This window comes from Agelaius tricolor, unplaced genomic scaffold, assembly GCF_023055355.1.
Source record: "Agelaius tricolor isolate 1412-34295 unplaced genomic scaffold, bAgeTri1.0.p SCAF_8, whole genome shotgun sequence".
Lineage (NCBI taxonomy): Eukaryota > Metazoa > Chordata > Aves > Passeriformes > Icteridae > Agelaius > Agelaius tricolor.
The window spans coordinates 28899226-28923185 of NW_027269268.1; the positions used below are offsets into that span (position 1 = coordinate 28899226).

The following is a 23960-nucleotide window of genomic DNA, read 5'->3' on the forward strand; positions in this document are numbered from 1 at the left end:
CTGTTGGACTCCTCTATAAAAGTCATATTTCCATTTAAATGAAAAAACATGCGAAGCTACACAGCTAGTGCTTTCCAATTACTTGGAAATGTACTATTAAATGTTATGTTCAACATCTGTGCAAAACCAAGTCCATTGTTTTTTGGAAATAATCTGTCCCAACAGTACTGACACGTTTATTAGCTTCAGAGACAGCTTCACTGGCACCTGCAGTCTGAGATAGGAGATTTGGCACTTAAAAAAGCCATGATGTGTGGAATGATGCCCTTTCTGTTCCACCCTGCTCAGGGCTCCTGCCAGGCTGGGTCAGTGGTGCTGCCCTGGCCATGGCCAGAGCCAAGCAGCCCACAGCCCCAGGACAGGCCCAGGAGAAGCACAAGGAGAACCTTGTATTCCACGTGCTTTCTCACCCACCAGTGAAGTGCCTCCTGTGGGTCTCTGGAATACTTTTTCTTTTTTCTTTTTCTCTGAAAATGCCTTAGAACACTTTTTAACTGGTATAACAGTTCTTTTAGTAAGAGCTTTATTGTAATAGGGCACTTAAACAGTGCTCTGACCTGGGTCACTGCTTCAGATCCTGTTTTCTAACATTTTAATACATAACATTTATTTCATACTAAGAATTCAGCCCATCAAAGCCACATTGAATAGGGCCCTGACAGCATGAGAACAGTAACAAACCTGTTATTTCTGGCTAAACAAGGGATCATTTTTGGAAGGGATTTTACCAAGCACTAACACCAGGTATTTCATTGCCCTGTGTTTTTGGTATGTGACAGTAGCACAGGGCTCTGATCTGCCAGAGACGTGTCCCAGTGCATAGTCCTGCCAGGCCAACAACATCCATTCCCTCATTTGTTTGTTCCTGCCACATAGTAACAGAAGCAATGCCCCATCCAACTCATCTCAGCTTGCCAAAATGAACTCAATTTTCACACAATTATCTCTTAGCAAAAGATGGAAGTTTATGTTGAAAAGTGCCTCTTGCCTGAGATCGAAGTAATGGTATTACTACAAGCCAGTTTCTTCTGACTAGTGCCCTATTCTGTATAATTACACAAAAAAATACTACCAAATACCTGTAAACTACAAAGATGGTCTTTGTTCACTCTTTGGATGGTGGTAGGGATCATGGAGAATGGTGGGAATAAATTTTGGAAATGCCACAAGAGCATGAACACACCTATTTGCAATGAGATGGCCTGGACCCTGGTGTGACTCTCAGCAAAACTTTTAACCTTATCTAGTTGTGTTCCAAATAGGTGTTTTGCAGAGTAGCCATGTTTGCTCCAATCTGACACAGGTGTCTAGAACATGAGAGCTTTTTTTGCCACTTTGTCTGAATCAAACTTGAAAAGCAATGTATATACACCTGAAGGTGAGGTTCTAAATGAACTCATTCTACGTGGAGAAGTTCAGCAGTGCTGTGGTTGGCTTGGCACTTCAAAGTTGGCTTGTTTGTGAGAGTAATACACAGTAATGGTGTTGTACTTAAAACCACAAATTGCTATTTTCTGGATGAAAATAAAAACCACTACACACAGCCCAGTACAGACTCAGGATATGATGGTCTCCCAAGCAGCTCCTCATATCTGCATTTGACTTTCCAAGGACTCCAGAAAAGCCCCCTAACTAGAGCTTTTGCAGTAAACAGAAGGTTTACTGCAAATTAAGGTTATTTAACAGTGTCAAGACAGCTACATTTTTTATTAGGAGCATATTATTTAGCAACTGAGTAAGCATTCCTTTTTGTGAAAGCTTCCTCTATAGTTAGTTCCTCACTTACCATCTTTCCAGTAGAAACATAAATACTGAAAGGAGTCACTGAAATGGAATGGAAGAAGGTGAATCACCAAGGGCAAATGGCAAGTTTTCAGATGTCCCGTGCTTTGGTTTGCAGGAACTGAGCATCAGTCACTGAGAAAGTAATCTGTTCTCAAAGGAACAGCAAATGAGAAGAGGGAAAGGAGGAGTGCTGCATTTTAACCTATTCAGATCACAATCATCAAAAATGCAAGGGCATAAGCAAAGCCTCAGGGTTTTCTAATGTCCCTTGGGGGTGTCACCATTCTATCTCTGGCTAGAGTTGAACAATACTTTTTCACAGAAATGCCTGCTGGCGTATTCTGGGAATTTGAAATAGGATTTTTGGAGCTGGGTAAATGTTTACAAAGCAGGTAGTAAGAGAAGTAATGTCCTTTCATGAGCTGTACCCATCTTGATACAGAAAACTGACATTTTTGAAACCTTGTATTCACCTCCTGAATTTGAGCTTGAAGATTCAGTATCCACATCTCCACTATATGCCTTCAGAAATCTCACAGACACTACATATTAAAATATGTCTTTCTCTGAGGCAAGTAATTATTTAATATGCCCATTAAATTATTGTGATACAGCACTGTTATGAAAAGATAAGGGAAGTGCCCATAAAATTATTTTTTATAAGAGGATACCAAAAGTATCTCCGTATTAAGGCTTTTGAGAAATAAGTTACTAATTGTACCAGTAAACAGAATTCTATGAAAAACTGAAGTTATGTTCACATCAGTTTAATTACAATCCACAGCACAGGCAGTGAGGAAGAGTAAAGGAAGTTTCTCACTGTGATTAATGAACTGTCTAGAAAAAGAAAAAGAATTGATGTTTAATTGTTTTATTTTTATCAATGCATATAGTGCACCCATCACCAAGTATTTTTAGGTACACAAACAACAGAGATTTGAAAATACATAAAATATTGACTCCAAATGGACAAACTTCACAAATAATAATGAAGAAACTCTTTGTGGTTGAGGTGTGTCAAACAGATTTTAAAAACATAAACAAAATTAAAGGTAACAGCACTAAAGCTATAAAGGGTTAAGATAAAGTTATACAATCATGTCCCAGAGTATCAGCACACTTACTCAATTCAGCTGGATTAGCACCTTGGCACTAGCTGCTGAATGGCTCCCAATTACTATTACATTTCCAACACCAGGTGTCAAAGATACCATTTTTTTAAGCAATATGTAAAAGGCTTTTTTTTTTCCGCCCAGCAGTTCTTTAGATAAAACGTACAATAAACAGAGAGAAAAAAAATGTACTCGCTATATTTAAGTTTCTAACAATTAATTACTATGTTATCTATACTGTAAGAAATTCTTAAGTATTGTTGGCAACTGGAGTTGTGGAACAAGATGCAGTCTAGCTCTTCCTATGTAATTTCGGATACATAGTCGGCAGAGCTGACAAAGAGAAGATGGTGTGGCTGCAAATAAAGAAAGGAGTTTAATTGTACAATTATACAAGCAAGCACTTTGTTTTACAACTGCCTCACACAATAATAGATTTCTAAAAAAAAAAAAAATTCATATTTTGCAGATTTGACCTTTTTCTTCATTCCATTTCCTTCACTGCCTTTCTGCCCTCAAAGACTAGGGCTGCTTAAACCTTAATTAATAGTTAGGGAAATGCTAAAGAAAGCAAGTCAAGGTCAGTTTTTTTTAAATTAAAAACCAGTTCCCAGAAAATATCTGATGTCAATAACTTTAAAAACTGCAGACTTGTTGTTTTGTTTTTTTTTTTATTCACAGCACAGGTTGCATACCTGCTAGAGCACTACCAGCTGCACTACCAATGCATCACTGCAACAAGAATAAGCAGGAAAAATACCCCAAGATCCTGGACCATATTTAGTGATCTTACTACTTAATCATAATGTCTTTATCATTCTGCCCCCCATTCCTTAAAAATGCTATTTTCTCTGGACAATAAACCTGGATATGTTTCATGCAATGTAATATTTTTCTTTGCTCTAACTTTTAAAAACACTACTAGTCTTGGTAAATTTGTGAAAACATACAGTTTTTAGAGGGGTTTTGTTAGCAGCATTCAGACTACAGGGTGGTTTTTTTTTGGAGGAAAACATGAATCAGTGTTACTTGTCAGTTCACCTCTAAAGAGACGCCCATGGTTATTGAAATAGTTGCATTCTCTTGTGGCTTATTTTTACATTATACATAGTTCAGTCTGAACAAGTCCAGTTCCCTTTGCAATATTTCTCTCTTGCCAAAGCAGATAGACCTTTAAGAGGTTTGAAGAACTATAGACTCTAGTCTTCTGTTTCTCAGGTTTTGAAAATTTTGTAAAGAAAATTTAGAAAATTAAAATTCTTACGCTTTTTTTTGTGCCCATAATCAAAATAATTTGCTTTATGTGCACATAAAATACATATTTAAAAATATTATGCCAGCTGAACAAAATGAAATATATTTTTAGCCTGAAATTTAAATACTGTTTCTTTTTAACAAGGTCTGTAAAAACCAATAAAAATGTAGCTTAAATATCTACTTAAGTAAACACCCAATAAACATATGACGATACTTTTTCAGCTTGTATAAATTCTGATGCTGCTTGGTCAATGGGCTCTGGCCTGAGGCTAAATATTGCTGAGTATGTTTATAGTTAGAAAGGAAATTACCTGAATGCTCATATAATCATTTCATACAGCACAGTATATAACAGGGGTTGTTTGGGCTGTTAAATTGGGGTTTTTTTTCTAGGTAGGTTGGTTTTTTTGATAATACAAGTTGCAGTTTCAAATATAAACATCTAAAACTTACCTTCGTGGAAGAGCAGCAGTCTCTCCACTGAACTGCTTGGGGCAGCTAAATCAACAGGCCTCTCAAAATCTGAATTTTTGGCATTTATGTCTGCCCCAAATTCAAGGAGTAAGTTTACAATCTCTGTACTAGAATGCTGGGCAGCAGCATGGAGTGGAGTTTGCAAATGCTTTCCCTTCTGCACGTTGGCACCTGGTGGGCAGATGCACATAAAGAGACGTGAGATTAATTAAATTTGCCATTGAGTAAGAAAGATGAGGCTACAAAGCAAATAAAAGCCACCACTGGTCTGGAATGCCACAGTGCATTTAGCCACTTTATTATTATTTTATTACATAGAACTATAACTAATCACATCAGTGTTTTGTTTGGGTTTTAGTTTTTTAGCCTAGGTTTTATTATCCAAGTACAACCAGCTAAAAAGGTATCAGGTACTAATCAGATAACGTAAGCATCACTGTTGCCTAATCATAAAAAGCACTTTTTGTTCATATTTAAGAAAATTTACACTACATAAAAAACATACTTTCCTTATTTAAGTCTTAAAAAAAAAATCACTAAACTGAAGCTTTGTATGTATATTTTTGTGAGTACACCAACTCAAGAAAAAATCTTGAATGCCTTATAATTTTTCACATGTTGAAGCTGGCAGTGGGTTTGAAATAGACTCCCATCCCATCCAACTTTTATTTATTAATCTATAAATTAGTTTTAATTTTAATTAAGGTGAGATACATGGTCAAGAAAGCTAATAGGGAAAAAAAAACCCAAACCATTAATTCTCCTAATCCATGGGTTCTAATTAGTACACTTTTATATTAATAGGTAATTTTTAACATGTTTTAAATTAAAATGGACTAAATTAATTTGCAATAATGCATTCATATTCAAGAAAAAAAAACATACAAGAGTTAAACTAAACTAGTTAGTATGGAAGAATCTCCCTTAGACATGGAAGCTGTTGGTTCATCTAAAACCCAGCCTTCTTCGGACTTCTTACTGACCTTGTGAGACCAATAATTGCCTGCTGTACCAACTTTACTCCCTGATTCAACACTTTTTGCATTTTAAATGTCCATTTGAGTAAAATAATAATGTCACGGGTCTATAGTAATTGGATCTGAAATCTGAATAATTCCCTGTTCTTATATTAACAATTGGAGCATGTTTCTGCATTCTCCTGCTTATTTCATTGTCTGCTTTTCAACTTCTAATACATTCTCACAAACTGATAAAACATGAAAAAATTTAATTTACATAAGTAGTTACTTAAATTCTCAATTTACATACCCTTTTCTACTTCAGGGCACCAACAAATGTAGAATATGCCCTTCTGTTACTGTTTTTTCTGTATAGTAGTATTTGAATCCCAAAGTATGCTAATTATACTTTTGCTGTTCTTAAACATAAAAAATCATGACATAGGATAATTAATCATCAGAGGAGATGGACTCAATGAGAAACACTTTAACTGCTTGTTGAAGTTCTAAATATAGCATGCAATCAACTAGAAAAACTATTCTGGTGCAATGATAGCAAGGCTGAATTATTCATATATACATTTTAATTCCTTGTTCTGCAGGATGCAAAAGCCCTGTATGTAAATACTGAAATGCACCAAACTATCTTTCAGCTATGCCAGTTGTGTCCCTGGACTTGTGCTGAAACAGAGCCAGCCTTCAACATCTCTAATCCATTGATTAAAAAAATAATCTGAAATTTAGGATCAGATGCCTTTTACCTCACCCCTTCCCTCTGCAACTCAGCCTCTATGCCTTGTGCAAAGATCAGTCAGAACTTGATGAAGAATGAAAGCGAGGGGGACCTCATTGCTAAAGTAGTTTGACTGAAATTTTAATTATTACTATATGAAATTTCTCAAAGCTCATTTTTTACCCTTCTTGTTCTTATAGAAAACTGATATCTACAAAGCTGCACTATGTGCTGAAAATTTTGAACATTCATTCTTAGTGGTCTTGCTTCCTTTTTTTCTCTTAAGCTTACTGTGGTGCCAAAAAAAAAAAAAAAGTAAATATAAGAAAATATTATTCAGCATAAACTTTGAAGTAGAACCCTGCAAGCAAGGGTTCCAGTTCAGTTGGCTGAGCACAGCTGAGTTCAAAGGTGAGTGCAATATGCTTATTTTGCAGTAATATTTTATTGAAATCATGACATACCTGCATAAAGAAGCTTTCGAATGCAATGGATCTGCTGTGAAACACAAGCTACATACAGAGGTGTTCCTAAATGAGGAAGATCTTGGTCAACATCTATACCCCAGGATATCAGTACCTCCAGACATTCACTGTGACCTGTCAGTACAAAGCATGACAGTTTGCTGGACTTCAGTATGCTGTCTCATGGACAAAACCACACACATTTCTTAACCCTCTTACTGGGACATTGCTCAGCTGATCCACGTTTATTGAGGAGCTAATTTCTTACCTCTGCTGGCTGCTTCATGTGTTGGTGATGGCAGACAGGACTCCCACTGAGCTTTGGCACCGTACTGTAACAGGAGCTCAGCACATGCTGCACTGCCTCTCGAACAGGCATTAAATAAAGGTGTTACGCCATCAATTGTTGTAGCATTTACCTAGAATATATAAAATCTATTTACAAAAAGAATTAAAAGAAAGGTAGATTTTTAAACAGGAAATAGTTAGAAATTGCATAAAATACAAAAAAAAAAAAAGTACTTGTTAAAATAACAAGTTAACTGACCAGTCTCTGTGAAACTGTCTTCCTCTTACCATGCTTCTCAGTTGGAATAGTTTACTTTTATTCTTGTTAAAGTATGTTGGATAAAAACAGTATTTTAAGAACAATAAATATTTCCATTACAAAGATCAGAGACCTAGGAAGCTATGCACTTGAACTCTGATGTCAGCAGACATTGCACTGAAAGTGATCCATAAAGTCCCATTTTCATTTTGGGATAAAAGGTAAGACCACCTATGCCAGGAGCACAGAAAAGAGACTGTGCTTTTTTCTACTCATACCAAAGAATTTTAAGAGCACAGCGGTGCAGTGTGACAGCAGACATTCTGAACATTAAAAGAAAAGCCTCCTGAAAGCCACCTAAAACAAGAGGAACCCAGTAAAGTAGAGGAATGCATTCCATATTTTTGAAATGAAATATCATAATGAAGACTGCTAACAGATTCACTCCAACTCATTACTGCCTCAGCAGCTGCCCATCACTCTCATTTGCAAGCATTCAGATGGCAGCTGTAATTACATGAGATGAACATAGCCAACAAGGTAAGTAGAGACCAATTACATTAAAATCAAGAAATATATCCTTCTCAGTTAAGCCAAGGTTAGAATTGGACTTCATATAAAAGGAAACAAAACCAAAGCCTTACATTTGCTCCTGCTTCAAGGAGGATTCTTGCACATCCTACATGGTCTCCCAGGCAGGCTTCATGAAGTGGAGTTACTTGGTCAATTGTTAGTGTGTCTACATTGTACCCCTAAAATAGATGTGAATGGTATTTAAAGATCATACAAAACCTATTTAGAGTCGTTTCCTCACACTACTGTTCAAATGAAGAGTTTACAATACTCTAAATAGGCTTAAAATTCAACTTGCAATAAATTAATCCTCAGTGAGCATTTATTTTTCATCAGAAATAGGCATAAAATATGCAGACTGTTTAGATGCACAGTGACAAGGCAAAAGACAACAGACTCAAGTCAGAACATGGCAAATTCCAAATAGCTATGTGGAAAAAAATTTAACTGGGGGGCAGAGAAACCCTGAAACAGATGAGAGAAAGGGTGGTGCATCTCCAATACTGGTAATCTTTAAAACTCCACAACGACCTGAGTCTAAACTCTCCTATGACTCTACCAACCTGTGACTTAAGAGCTGAAATATCCAAAGCTATGAATTTTAGCAAAGAAAACATTAACTGGATTGATAAAATCACCACGCCCTCTAAATTTTTTGCAGTAGATGTTGTTTGATTCTTAAGAACTAACAATTTTGTCTACCTGCTTTCATCAAATATATTCTATAGTATAATTTTTTCAATATTGAAATAGCTAATAGGACAATATTGTATTATTAAAATTTAGCATTGACAGTCCCTCCCTTTGATATTAGCAATTATTTTTAAATGACAACACAATGCAAAATCCAGAATCTTTCAGTGATTCTTCCTGTTAACTAATATCTTCCTGACTGGCTCTATTTACCCAAAGGGTTAAAGTAGTGAAACTGCTTTATATTGATTTATACTATGCAAGAGGGGAAGACTGACATAAATTTAGACACAATTTTGGTTTGGGTTTTTTTTTGGGGGGGTGGGGGGTGGATGGGGGTTGAAACATACAGAGGAAATATTTTAAATACTAGCTTATATCTTGTAATATGAAAAATTCCTAAACGTGTATTGCTCTGAAAAATTCAAGTGAAAAAAGCAAAACAAATACTGTATCTGCATTAATAATCTATGCTGAGAAATTAAATAACATTAAAAATGAAATCAATTGTAAAAACAGAGCCTTCACCTGTGACAATAAAGTCTTCAGAGAAAGAAGACGTCCTTGGCTGGCTGCCTCATGCAGAGGTGAGCGATCTGCCCAAGAACCTGTATAATAACAACATTTATTGAATAAGCCATATGAATTAGAAAGGGTTTGGAATGCACAGAGCAAAGCAGAAAATATGATGCTCAGAATGAAGTCAAATGTCCTATGAAATTAATTTTTTCCTCTTTAGAGACTCAAATCATCAGCTTCTAAGCAGTAAAATAGTGCTCTATTATTAATTGTAACACATCTCTAATAAATTATTATGTGGTCCACAGAACAAAATATTGAGATATTGATATCAGTAATCTATTTAATAAGTTCATTAATTACCATATTCCACTTCTATTTTTGCACTGTTCATTTTTAATACACATAATAAAGCTTTGTAGCTGGAATATAGGCATTATTTGAACTTAAACCAGACATAAAGCTGCCTGAAGAAGTCACAAAGAAGTTGGTTTATATGAAAAGCAATGTGGGAATCTTTATGTATGGTCAGATTAATTTGAAGCTACTACACAAGTGCAAGGAGAGAAATACAGTGAGAATCACAGTAAAAAATTACTATAGTAGAAAGAAGATATAAAGTCTAAGTTCTCATTCCATAAACTATTAGGTTTAAAAATAATGAGATATGTTTACTGTAAAGTTTTGGCCTTAATTTTCATCTATTTATCACCCTCAAAAGAGAAAGGTAAAAAAGGATAGTAACCCAACAACAACCCTGCGTTCACACACATAACCCTCCATAACTCCCAGCCCAGTTTCCAGACCAATCCTGAAGCTCTTGCTGAAGGAGCTGCCCTTTCCTCTGCAAGACTGCACACTGACAGGTTCCCTCTAGCCAGCCAAGGTTGCAGCCAGACCTGATACTGATTTATGGCAGGAATTTTGAAAATTCAGTTTTGAGAGGCTGTGCAAGGAAAAAACATCTTCAAAATGTATTATGAATTATCAATATTTATTCCTCTAAGAACAAAATCACTAGAACTGTAAAATACTAATACAATCACTTGTGTGAGTTATATCAAGCTGCCCAAAATTCCTGAAGAAATGCAGAGAGAATTACCCTGGCATGATGAATTGGTAACACTGGCAGATGATTCTTCCAGGTGTGCAGGTTTGACTCTGCCATGGGCAGGGACTGCCTACAGAGCCAGCCACTGCATTTACTGGCAAAGCAACGAGTCTGAAATGCAAAGGCTGTTGCTCAATCACTGGCAGTCACCAGCCTAAGCTCTAAGATAACCACACCCCAGAAATAGACCCTGTTTCTGTTTCCTATTGGCCTCCTGTCCACTAGCCTGTTTCAGAAAGTACACTTTTGTTTACTATACACAACCCCCTCAAAACACATCAAGAATGACGAAAAGGCTATTCAACGTGAAAAGAAATCAGGGCCTAGTTAAAAACATATGGAAGAGTGCTCAACAGGAAATTATAGATAAAACCTCCATTTTCCCAGTGGTGTTAGTGAATGAGACTAAAACTTACACAGAAGTATGACTGCATCTTGGAAAACATGGTGCACTTTGTGACTCAGCACTACTGAATACTACTGAGATCAATAACTTGGCAAAACAAAAGCACAGATGATTATTTAAATTATCATAAGACTACATAAAGCTGATTGCAGAAATTTAAAAAATGACAGTAAGATTTTATAAACCTGATTTTAAAAATGCAGTGAGATTTCTATCATGTCAGACTATCCTATGTGTGTGAAGCTCCTTGAACTCTTTCATCTGTGGCAGTAGATGGACTATTGGCAAGATCCAGTTTCCAATCCTCTGTCAGAATTATTTGCACTAAGCTCTGGTCATCTGTGTGTGCATGTACATACACATGCACACACATTACTCCCTGTACTTTTTACTTCAGGTTAATTTAATGTAATGTTTTGAAATGCTTATTGATAGTCCAAATTAAAAAAAAAAACCAACAACATCATCAAATCAAAAAAAGAAAAAAAAAAAAACAAGCTAAACCCACAAAACAAAACAAACAAATAAAACAAAAAAAAAAAAAAAACACCACCAAAAAAAAAAAAACAAACTCCCCCCCCACACACAAAGAGATTGTAATATGATTTAAGGGCTATTATACATAAAAAAACCCTTGAGCTAAGAAACCTTCAAGTGACCCAATTTTGACAAATCATCAGTATTTTCTTTGTCATACCAACAAGCTCAGATAGATTTATTGTACTGTGGTTTGGATGTGTGTCATCACTATGAGTATTTCGATCACTGTTCTTCTGCAGTAGTATCTGAATGAGCACTCAAGTTGTTCTAATTCAATTAGATCCATTAAGTTATCCTGCTGGCTGCTGCAAAAAATTCCTCAAATTTAAATCTGTATTTAGAGGTTGCTTTTCGTAATTTCATCCCTCTGTCTCTATAGATGAGAACATCTCTTTCTCTACAGTTTATCCTACTCAATGGAAAGAAAAAAAAAAAAAAGAACTGGTTTTAAGGAAAAATATCTTATAAAATCATAAGAGTTATGAGGCTTTTATGCTCATTCAATACACATACATTTCAGACATTTTTGTAGCCATGTATAAACACAACAAAAATACAGGTAGGATCTGAAAGCAAAAATTTTCCACCTTTATTTCCTTCACCTCCTTCCATCTTGGATTGATCAGAAGAATGTCTATTAATTACTCCAGTGACATTTGATAATCAAATTATACCAGATCCTGTTATAAGTTCTGGTTTGCACCTAGACCCACCTTATATCCCTATCTTCAGGCAGAGATATTTGGCAGCCAGCTGTTTCTGATAAATCCATAAAACGCAAAACGCTTGTAGCATCTCTACTACAAATAAAATCTAAAAGCAAAAAGTTACAGAACTATTTTGTGCCAACCAATTCTGGAAAAAGAAAATTCACATTCCAACTGACTTGTTGATATACATAGTAATTCATCATTAAATACCACAGGAGCAAGAACATGTTCAACATAAATATTTACCATAAATAAACATCAAAGGTGTTCTTGAATTCTTTGCCTAGATTACTGCCTTCTGCTAATCTACAAATTACGGTGTCTCTCACTTAGAAGTCATTAGCAAAAACATAAACACTTTCATTCATTGTGTTTGTAATAGCAGTAGTAGCAAAAATAGTCTATTCCAAAATTGATAATGCATTAATTCCCTCTGGTCCCTTACAATGCTGAATACGAAGTATCTCTATATACAGAAGCCATATTAGTTCCAAGTTCTCTGATGTATAGTTTACCAGAAGGACAAACTATTACAAAGCATCATTGCTTTGTAAGCATTAACAGGAAAGAATAAATATATTCACTGCATTAACAGGTGAAGTTAAAAAAAATTACAAATTATAATACAATACCTAAATCTCCATCTCCCCATGGCACTTCCAGCCAATTGCAATTATAAATCCTACTCATTTCTTTCAATCTGGAAAATAAAAAAAAATTAAATAATAATAAAAAACCCTGCTCTTGCTAGTTGGACCTGTTCCTAAAACACCCTGGCTATGTTTGGAAGATCAGCAGCTCCCTGTAATATGAACTTCCAGCCTTCAGTAAACACAGCTTTGAATATATGAGTGTGTACAAGTTGTCAGTTTCTAATGGTAAAGGACGGCTGCCCCTTTTTGTCAGTTTTTCACATTTCTTTCTTTAACATAACAACTTCTCAAAGTGCCAGGATCTGTGCATTGGCTTTCCAAGACAGATTAACCGGAATTTCAGCACAAGAGAAACTCACAGTAAAATCAAGAAAACCTTGACATGAATAAACTGCAGGAAAAACTCCTTCTATTTTAACCTCATGCAAAGACATAGTTTTGTGTCCTCAAAAATCAGTATCAGTACATGGATTTTAAGGGAAGCACTGCCAAATGTCCCTATGTTATTTTACTACTTACTCACAATACATCTAAAAAGAAAAGCAAAGATATTCTGAACATGTTTCAAATGCTGTTTGAGCTGCACCTGAACTGTGTTTTTCTTTTAGTAGTTTGCTATTCCTTCAATTATGTTCTAAAATATTCTTTGGTTTTTGAACTGGGGCGTTGGTAGCTATTCTCAGCAGTGAAAACGTCCAAAAATAGGGCTTTGCAATTCTTGACTTTGATTCATTTCTAAGTCATTAATGTTCTTTTCCTCACATTTCCCTACAGACTTCACTCCTTTACATTCTTTACCTGCAATTATCTATAAGTCATTCCTGAAATTATAATTATAGTAGTAAAATACTAAGTAAAAATATTTTCACAACAGTCTTTACCTCCAGTCATGTAATTCCTTTTGTATTTATTTCTAAAAATTTGTGAAGTCTCCAAAAAAAACCCCAAAAAACCAATAAAACAACGACCCCCAGCTCAGTATAAAAAGTACATTAAAGGTTAGAGTTTCAAAAGGAGAACTGTAATGAATAAAGTTCTTTTTGGGAAAGTATTTATACCAGGGCTCAGCGCTTTAAAGAATTACTGGTCTATGGCTAAATAGATGGAGTCCCAGTCATCAGAAGAAGCACTATCATCAAAGAAGAACTGAAAATAGAAGCCTGACACAGCTCATTACTGGGAGATGAGAAACACAGAGTATTTGGAAAGCGTTGTACCTAATATTTATTTCTGCAAAACCAACACAAGCGCTGTTACCTTTTACTTCTTAAGATGCATTCTGAGTGCTTCAGCTTCTGGCAACTGAAGCAACATACAGGATCAATAACTAAAGAGAAAAACCCTGCATGTCAGAGTCCCAAGATAACAGAATCACTTCACCCCAGCTGTTGAAATTGTCTGATATTTTGTATATCTAATTAGGCTTGAAAAGATTTTAATTGTGGGACTATAAAATTACTCATTTGTCTAAATCACTTGTAGGGTAAAGAAGCATGTCAACTACTTAATTGATATTTTATGTTGAAAACTATTAAAAAAAATCTTCAGTGAAGGCTTTAAATTTTAAGAAATATATCTATGATGCTTAACTATCATGATTAGATATGACCAGAAAAACAGAAGTCACTTTTTTTTTTTTTTATAAATGACATTTAAACAGTCAACACTGAAGAACTCCAAGAGAATTAGAATTTAGGCTAGAGATTATTAAAATAAGTCTGAAAGAGAAGATGTTATTCAAGTGGCATTTACATCTGTCATTTCAATGTTTCAAGTAATATGAAAATTCTCTAACAATATAACTATATAACAGTGTATATATATATGTATATATATATATTTATGTATATAAACAATGAAAACTTGATCGATTCAAACCTGTATACTTTCTATTGTTTATCATAATGTAGACTTTAAATCTACAAACTGGGGGCTTCATTTTAAATGTAATGCTAGCAATTGCCTACTCCTAAAAGCCATACAAAGCTTTCCCACACAGTTCTGTGTCTAACAGCACCTGCACCACATGACACATTAGTTTTGCCATTCCAGTGTTGCATTCAGTGAATGAGTTGGTATTCAAAATTTTTTTTATCTCCATGTCTAGCAGGATCTCTTTAATACTGTAATATTGTTAATTTTCTATTGCCTTTTTCATGGTATTGTCCCAATGATAAAAGAATACTTCAACTCCCCTGCTGAACCTATATCAGAACATCATCCGTTCATACTATTTTATAACTAAGGAAGTAAAAGACAGAGTTTTCATGCTTGAATTATAACACCATTCTAACAGGTTTTTTTTTTTTTTTGAGTTCTTAAACATTAGAGTGCACACTAAAAGCACAGTTTAATTATGGTTGTGAGAGCTCTGAGCTTCTGAAACTTCAGCTTTACATGATAATAACCATGATCAGCCAAAAAGCTTTTGCATTAGGTGATTGGTCTTAAAACACATAGGTTCCAAAGAATGGAATTTACTTTTAAGGACATTAAAACACTAACCCTTTCTCCCTACCATTCACCGCATGTTTCTAACCTTTGCATCAAACAGCAGAACATAGGGTATGTTTTTTCTGAGTATAAAACTAATGCATTCTCAGAACATCATTCATGTTGGAGGAGGAGCACAGCTAAGGAGGCTGGGGCTTTGTGGAAGAGCACAGCATGTGACTGTGCTGTCAAGTACTGGGCTATAATGCACTGGATGGTCAAATCAGGGTGGCACATGTAACATTTGGAGTGTTTGGCATTGCACTTTTGCATACTTTTCCCACAGAAACACAAGCCACTGAACTCTACAAAAAAGCCTAGAATACCACAACAACAATTTCCAAACACAGCTTGCTTGGTTCCCAACAGAATTAACATTAAGCTACGTGAAGATGATGGCAATGGCAATGGTGGGAGCAGCAGCAGCCGCTGCTGGTTCTGTGCTCGGCCTTGCATGTGTGGGAAGGAGTGTGTCAGGCCCCTTCTCGTGTCACATGAAAGCACAGCCACAGCTCCACATCCATTGCTCATGCACAGGTTGTTTTTCCATCTTCTTGAGCAATCAACAACTGTCTGGATGTTTTTCTAACCTAAAGTTGCTTGCAAAGTCTGTATGCCCTAGCTAGAATGCCAAGATGTAAAATCACATAAATGTCCAAATTCAGTAATCTATTAGATCCTTATCGGATATGACTTGAGTAGGAGAAGCAGCTGGTAATATTCTTTGTTATTATTTCCTTGGACATGTCACTAAAACAAAGTAAGGGTTTTTCAATCCCCTTCCCAACTAGAAGGTGACAGAAAAGGCCTATGGACATTCTGAGCTGAGTTCAGACTCTGAAGATAAAAGTCTGGAATAATTTTGCTCCTCAAACACAGTCTCAGTCTTATTCAAGAGTACAAAAAATTTTTCCCAAACTGCTGAGAATTCTCTGTATTTTCCCAGCCTTCTGGAGAGTGAATGCAGCCCAGGGCCTAATCCTAAACCTTATAAACAGAAAGCAATTGTGCAGCAAATCTGTGCCATGTGTAATTTTTTGTCACATCCATGAGATTTTGGAGTTGTAGCCCCTCAAGCCAGCAGGCTGAAGGCCTTTTCCTATTTTGACTCTATCCTTTCACCCTTCTATCCAATCTTATGATATATTCCACCCTCTGCATCACTTGCAGTCCATTTTCCAATCTGCCTATTTAATTACAGACTGCATTGCAGTATGACTTTCTCTCCCTTTGCTCTGCAAGGGTGCCTGTAGAGCCAAGTCAGGTTTGGATACCTGCATGGATGAAATAGAGAGGAAGGAAAAAAAGCATCCTTCAGAGTTTATAAAAGATATACTTGTTATTCAAGTGCACTGCAACAATCAGAAGCTTTAAATGCAACAGAAGTCTCTCAGTACTTCAGGATGCCTATCAATAAATGTATATTCCCAGCATGGCAATTACAAAGAGCTCTAAATGGCTAGACCCTGTTAAGATGGATTCTACAGAAAATTTTAGTTTCCACATTTTACTTAGATTCTGAGAATTTCAAAACTAGAGTAATCGTGGCTATTTCGTTGTGAGAGTTGCAAGAGAGCCTAACCTTCAACCATATAATGGAGTGGGGCTAGTACTAACACTGATAAACTCTTGTGAAATTTCTTTTCAGCTGAGGGATATTGTCCAAGTTTTTTTGGAAAATACTGACCTAACAAACTAAAATGACCATCAATAAAAGTTTCTTTAAGTCAGGAAATCTTAGCCCAAACAGTGGAAAACATGAGGGCAAAAGGTGCTCTGCATATTAAAACTGATGAATAAATGCAATCATACAGTATCATTGCATTCAAATGGTTACTTGGAAGATAAGACAATGTGCTTAAATTCTTGAATATTTCTTCATTCTAAAACTGTCAATACTGAAAATCATCAAAGGTATTTTAAGAATAAGAATATATTTTAAGAATCTAGCTAACATATAGCTATATTTTACATGGTAAATACACAGTTCCTTTATGTAAATTATATGAACTCACTCCTGTCTACTACTTTCATTGACTATTTTAACATTTCCATCTTTTTATTTTATATCATATGATCATGAATTTCAAGCTTGACTTCCTTCATTTCTTATTTTGTTCCACTCTAAACTTTATGATATCATCAATATTAAATCATGGAATTATGGTCACTCTTTCAAAAAAATCACTCTTAAGACTCTTGCAATTATTCAAAGCTCCCTTTTACACACTTTGACTATGGAAAAAAAAATTACAGGAAAATATGGCACAGGCAATAGGAGTCCTAAACACTTCTAACAGAGTTTATTCCTCATTGTTGAAAATGTCAGTGTTCAGCAACTTAAAAACCTCCTAAGTACTTCTCTATGAAAAGCCTTACAATTATATTTTGTCCTTAGTATCTTAGAACAGGACAATAATTCAGTCACCTGTGTTCCACTACTGCCTTCTATTTCAGCTATCTATAGACTCCTCACACATAAAGTTATATGTAAAGTTTACTCCTCCCCCTCCTTTCATTCCCTGGTTCTCCATAGTAAACAATTAACCTTTAGTATCCAGTTACCTTGTGACAGGACACCAAAAGTCAGGGTAAGTCAAGCCTTAAACACTTGCATAAAATAAATAGGGCAGATAAACAAGAAATGGTATTTTAGATCAGCTGATAAGAGAGCAGAAAGAACGAAAATAGCCTCAGTACCCTCGTGTTAACCCATGCAAGACAATAAAGTCCCACTAACAAAAGCATGCATTTACATTACAGCTAGGAAAAAAAACCTAAAAACCCAAAAATCAGTTTTATAGCTAGACCATCATAAATTGGGTCAGCTTAGCATATTTCAGTACCAGTTTCTGAAATGGCTGCTATACTAACCTTGGCTGGTCAGAATGCCCCAGCCAGCTTTCCGTTTTGCAGGGCACTCCCCTACACTTTCTGGGCGTCTTTTGGGGAGATTGTGGCTCCTCTGCACAGCAGTGTTTGTTGTCATGATCTGTTTCTCGAGGAAAGCCTGTCTGTCATTGGTGCAGGTGCTCTGCTCTGACGAACATCCACAAATGATCTCTACCACCTTTTTCCTCCTTTCGCTTTCTCACAAAGGATCTTGCTGTACTTACTGTAGAATGGCTACAACACTGAAATCCATTCAGTAACATTTACTAGCTTGGACTAGTGACTACAGAGTGGGGGAAGGGAAGGACTGCTCCAGCATTTTCTATTTTTAAAACAGAGAAAGAATCAGCTTAGCTACAGCATGAGTCTTAACTATTTACATGATTTAAATGGAAAGAAGGTGTTAATTTTTTAATCATTTAACACAAAAAAAACCCAGATTCTTAAAGCATAAGTATTCAAATGTTTTGCTGCTTGAATACCAAGCAGCCTAAAACAGAAAACCAAAATTATCTTATCAGAATAGAAATTCTTTTAATATTAGTAACAACAATTATTACTGCATCAGGTTTTACTGATATGTAATGTGGAGTAAAAAGTGATTTTAGAATTCAAGAGAATCCATGAAACTATGAAATACTCCTAGTTTTCTATGGTTTGTTTATTGGCGTTGTTTTTTTTTTAAATAGGGGGCAAGTTATCCTACAAATGTCAACAGAAACTAAATCCTGAATAAAAACATGTTTTGACTAAAAAATATTATTTTGAAAGTCTGATCCCATTGTGAAAGTAAGGCTGTAGTCTTCTCAGAAGAAGCACAGATCAATATTTTTTTAAAATAGTAACAAAACCAGCCAAAGATTGCTAGAATTTTTTGTTGATTACTATGTATCAGGCTGATACTATACAACAGAAATCTGCAAAGAGAAGCAATCCATGATAAAATTGCATCAGAGTAAAAGACAGTGATTTCTCTGTAATAAAAATATGTTAAAATGTCGCCTTTACCTCCCCGGCATTTCCTTGTAGTATTTCCTCATTATGCTCCTCTACAGATATATAAAGTAGCCCCTTGTAAATTTTTAACAAGCAAATCAACATTACCGAGTTTCACTAATACTATTTTTTTCAGGTACCTGACAAAATTTAATCCCTAAAATTCTGAAATAATGCTCAGATATTTAATGAAATTTTCTACATCCCTCTTGGTTTTCTTTAGGAGAAAATCAGAGGCAAGCTTATAGGTAGATAGGGCGAGAGGAAGAAGAAGGAGCAGCTGCAAATTTCACCTTGAAACTGCAGCACATGAGAGCTGTCTTACTTGGAATAGTGCTACACCCTTTACAGAGCAGAAGCAGGTGGGCTACTGCTCTTCTCACAAGACAGAACAAAACAGCACTCTCAGAGACATTAGGCTGCCTTCAGACAACTGTTTTCCTCGGGTTGTATCTAGCTGAACAAATCAGAATATCTCCTAGACTGAAATAAACACTTCAACATATCAAATCTCTGCATGTAAATCTGAAACAGAGCTTTCACAAAACGGCTCATTATAAACGGGACATTATAAATATATCACTTAAATACTGGAATGATTCTTTCTTCCAAGTAAATAAATATTGGGAGGGGAATTAACAGGAGAGTGTACTAGGGACATGTAATATGTGCCTGTGCAGGAAGATACCAGCATTATTCTCCTGTGAGAAATAAACTGACAGTTTTTGTGCTTGCCATGGCTCTGAGGCTCATCTCAGCTTTAAATTTCCATTTGGAATGGAATTCCAGGACTCTCAGTAGAAGGTGGTGAGGATCAGGATCAAGTAAAGCATCGGGGACAGCAGAGCAGGAATTGACAGTGGTCTGGCAAGAAAAAATCTACATTTTTTTGTAGGAGTTTTGTGGGTGAGGTTGTCAGCTGAGAATGAATCTGCATCTTTCTACAGGAGTGGTACAAACCTGGAAGGACTTCATACAAATGCTTCCCACACTGATCCAGCCTCTGTTCTCTCTTACTTGTCGGGGAGGTGTGGCTGGCAGGAGCAAGGGAAGCAGCAGGTACACAGCCAGCTGCCATGGCTTCAGAGAGGCAGAGCCCCACAGGAGCCAGCATCACCTGCCCCCTTGTGCAGACAACTGCCAGGGAACAAGGAGCTCCCCACAAAGAGCAGTTAGAGTACCCCCAAAACCCTCCACCCCCAAAGCATAGCTTATAGGAAAAGTATCTCCCTTACACAGAGATATTCCATAGATGCTTGCCATTCACTGAGTTACTTTGAATACTCTAGAGAGCAATAACAAAATATGCATTTTTGTGCTTTAAAGAAGGCAAAGCTTATACAGTTCAGGACTGCAGAAGGAACTTTTCACTAAATTCTGCTAGGCCCAAGCATTCCACCTCCAGGCAAAAAACATTTAAAAGTCTTATTAAAACAGTTCATAAATACAAGAATTAAAAAAAAAAAAAGCTAAAATGGCATAAAAAATAATCCAAAATTATTTTAAAAATATAGTTGAGATGAGGGAATAAACATGGCTAAAACCATGGCGTAAGGCTGAAGACTGTGCTACTTCAGTTCCACCTCTCACATGGATTTGCTATATGATCTTTCTCATTTATGCCCTGGACTACATTAGCTACAAAATAAAAATCAGTATCCTTCAACTTCATTAGGTATAAAACTATTAACATTCAAAACTACAAAACCACAAAACCACTTGGGCTCAGTCCTGAGATTATGTTCTTCAGATTTTTCCCTATAGAAGACATTCAAACACTTCCAAAATCTGCCAGAAAACCTTTAACACAAGTCTAAGGAGATGTCCAAGCATATAAAAAACACAGCTGACCATTATTTTTCCTGAGTTGGCAAAGAAGCAGTTAGGCACAGCATTTAGATTACAGTTACTCATGGAAGCAATGCAATTACCTTCAAAAAAGCAACCACGGGAAGGGACAGATGCCACAGTCTGAGAGTAAGGAAACCAGAGGACTTTACTGATGGGTTTGGAATTCTGGCCTAAATTAGCATACAAGCTTTAAATAAAGCACTATGTTAAATTTCATTAATAATTAGTTCTGTTCAAGTTTATAGCACAGAGGAAGAAGTGTTGAAGGAAACTCTCAAAATCTTTTTATTCCAGATTTTTATAAAAGGGAATATGAGTAAAGTTTCAACATTTCCATGTCAGCACATAGCTCTGAGTTTAAAGGGGCAGCAGTTCTAAACAGGTGGGAATGAAAATAGAAGTAAATTTTTGTTCCTCCCTTTCAGCAGGAACTCATTCTATTTTCAAGACTATTTTTAAGGCAACAGAGATGCAGTTGTGGTAACACACAAAAAATGTGTTGATAAAACCAACAATACCCCAAATCCCCTTGACCTTTCAAAATATGATGCAGTCCAAAGCAATACAGTCCAAACTCCTATAACAGTAATTTATCTTAGGAAAATTGCACAAAATTGCACCATTTTCAAATGTCACAGATCAGTATTTTGTGTGCAACCATCTCAAAACAGCAAACTGATGACCCACCTTGCTTCCCAAACTGTTCTGTACTTTCAGGTTACTCTGTTTTCATGACCAGGATTACTATGGGGTCACAGTGACTGCATGGAACGTGCCACACTAAATTCTGGAACAGGACTAGAAACTGATTCTTCCTGCTCATGTGATCCACACCCTGCAACCATGAAGCTGAAATGACAGACAGACTCCCTGTGGCTCAGTGCCAGTACCCCAGCAGTGGCCTGCTATTTGACATTGCCAAAAACAAACCAGAAGAAATCTTGAACATTCCTCCCTGTAGGAGATGCCAGGATGAAGCAAATTTTAGGAAAGATTGAGGAACTGTGGTTTCTGACAAAAACAGCATCCTACAATGCCACAGTGGTGCCACTGTTACATTTTACAGTGCCAGCTCAATGCCAAGGAACATAAATGCACCATGAAAGTACAGGGATACAGCTCTAGGAGGGGAACAGGGAAAGGCCTGGAACAACTTTTTATTTGTTTGTTAAATAGATTCTTGCATCAAGCCATACTTCATGGCAAGTATGATGGTGATATAAAGTCATTACCAAGCAACAAGAAGCTTAGGCATTATCCAGGTCACTAACCCGTCCTCTTAACAAATACCAGCAGATAGGTAGATAATGCTTTAATGGTCCCTAGTTACTTATGCATAAAATGACATTTCTTTACACCATTATAAGCTCTAAAAAAATCTATTGCATACTCTTAATACAATTTCATCACTGTCTCTTAGCTGGAAATCCAAATCAGTAGTAGTAGTAGTAGAAGAAGAAGAAGAAGAAGAAGATGATGATCATGGCAACAGCCTGGCTATCTGGCCAATAATTTCCCTACCTCGTCTCCTGCAATTTCTACAGTTGTTACACCTTGTGTTCTTGGATGCTGGAATCATAACTAAAGGTTGAAAAAATATTTGAACTTCTGATACTATAAAGGCTTTGTCTCAGGTCTCCCAGAAGTCAAATACAGAACAGTGACACATTTATTATATTTTTGGCTTGTTTGCAATGTGTACCTGTCAGACTCTTCATGCAGTAACATAGAAAAATTGCTAATATGTAAACTAAACTAAATTACAGAAGTCATGGGGCAGAACCTAAGCAAATCAGTTACCAAGCAGGCCTGAGCTTCAGGTATTGACAGAAAGACAGACACAGGCATGAAACCTGTAGTCAGCATAGGAGTGGTAAAGGACACCCCAGAGAGAATCTTGAGTCAATTACAGTGAAAGAACAGCCATAAAGAGAGAGAGCATATCTATTGCCAGAAAGACTCCAGACATGGCAGAGAGTAACATCCACTGGTGCAACAGATGCAGCATGCCACAAAGGATTTATGGCCAGCCAGGCAGCATTGCTGCAGTCCTGAGCAGAGCTCAGTACTCAGGCATGCTATGCAATTCCCCCCAAGCCATCATCCTCTAACTGGCAGAAGTTCACTCGCTGTTTGCCTGCATTGCAAGTGTTTGAGAACATCCCCTACAAGAGAGGAATGTGAATAGCAAAACCTTGGCCATAAGAATCCAGTGGCTGAGGGAAGGAACATCACCTTCAGGGAGCTTTGCTATTTTGGTCCTCTCCTGTTGCCTTATGCCCCACCAATGCAAGAAAGACCAGTGCAGATGGTCAGCTGAGCTTGCCCCAAGCCAATACTGCAGTTTTCTGCATATTTTCTTTAACACCAGTTCTCTTTAAAGCCTTGCAGACAGATTGATCCAAGATTGCCTTTCAGTCTTATTGCTATGCACCTTTAAAACCCCAGGTTTTAAGATACATGAGAGTTTATAATGTTCACTTTGTGTGCTTTTATTATTTCATAGGCTTACTCTGCATTTCACACAGAAAAATACAGAAATCAATTGATGAAGGGCATTTCCACGTGAGTTTAGAGTGTACACTCCAAGCAAGCCAATGGGACCTAGGCTGGTGACAAGTTAATGTCCACATTCAGAAAAAAAATACATTTCAAGGAGGCACACCTGAATGAAACCAACCAAAAAATGCAGCTGGTGGACCTCAAGGAGGTCCTCACATATACAGAAGAGTAAAAAACAAATCCCACAAACAAATCCACAAGACAGGCTATATCAGTTTCCTTTCGAGAGGCAAGCATGCAAACAGATTCCAGCATACATATTCACTAGATTTTTCTGTGGCCTCAGAAATTTTCTTTCAGATGAGGGATGTAAAAAATGAAAAATTTGAATTAAAAGTAACATGCTTGCCAACAGATGTTCTTGCTCTTTGTTGCTGCAAATAAGTCAGGGCTAAGGCCATGCCAATTTAGTTGCATCATATAACTCTGAGCAAAACCTCTTTAAGGTAGAATATATTCTTCAAGAAAGAATGTTCTGGTACTTGTCTAATATGTGGTGTCATTTCCTTCCTTCAAAGAAGGTGCCTTTTTGGTGTTATTCTGCAGTATGACTCCTCTTTGGCAGTCATTTGTCATACTAGGCAAAGTTATTTGGCATACAAGAGAAAGTGATGAGCTCCATCAAAAAAA

The 23960-nt window shown here is 36.4% G+C and overlaps 1 protein-coding gene across 4 annotated transcripts in view; it reads right to left on the bottom strand.

Annotated features, from left to right (window-relative positions):
• Nucleotides 1–2640: 2640 nt before the first annotated feature.
• The window catches only part of ASB5 (ankyrin repeat and SOCS box containing 5), a 39719-nt gene continuing 18399 nt past the window's right edge, over nucleotides 2641–23960 (bottom strand). The window contains exons 1-8 of one of the 4 annotated variants that reach the window (XM_071432113.1): nucleotides 17904–18214; nucleotides 12516–12583; nucleotides 9126–9205; nucleotides 7976–8083; nucleotides 7053–7203; nucleotides 6785–6919; nucleotides 4608–4799; nucleotides 2641–3253 (exon numbers count right to left, since the gene is read on the bottom strand). In XM_071432113.1, the coding sequence (XP_071288214.1) occupies nucleotides 3126–3253; nucleotides 4608–4799; nucleotides 6785–6919; nucleotides 7053–7203; nucleotides 7976–8083; nucleotides 9126–9205; nucleotides 12516–12573 (852 nt within the window). In that variant the 5' untranslated portion in view covers nucleotides 12574–12583; nucleotides 17904–18214 and the 3' untranslated portion in view covers nucleotides 2641–3125. Of the gene's footprint in view, nucleotides 3254–4607; nucleotides 4800–6784; nucleotides 6920–7052; nucleotides 7204–7975; nucleotides 8084–9125; nucleotides 9206–12515; nucleotides 12584–17903; nucleotides 18215–23960 lie in introns of those variants that run through there. The other 3 variants (XM_071432114.1, XM_071432112.1, XM_071432111.1) reach the window with 3 other exon arrangements.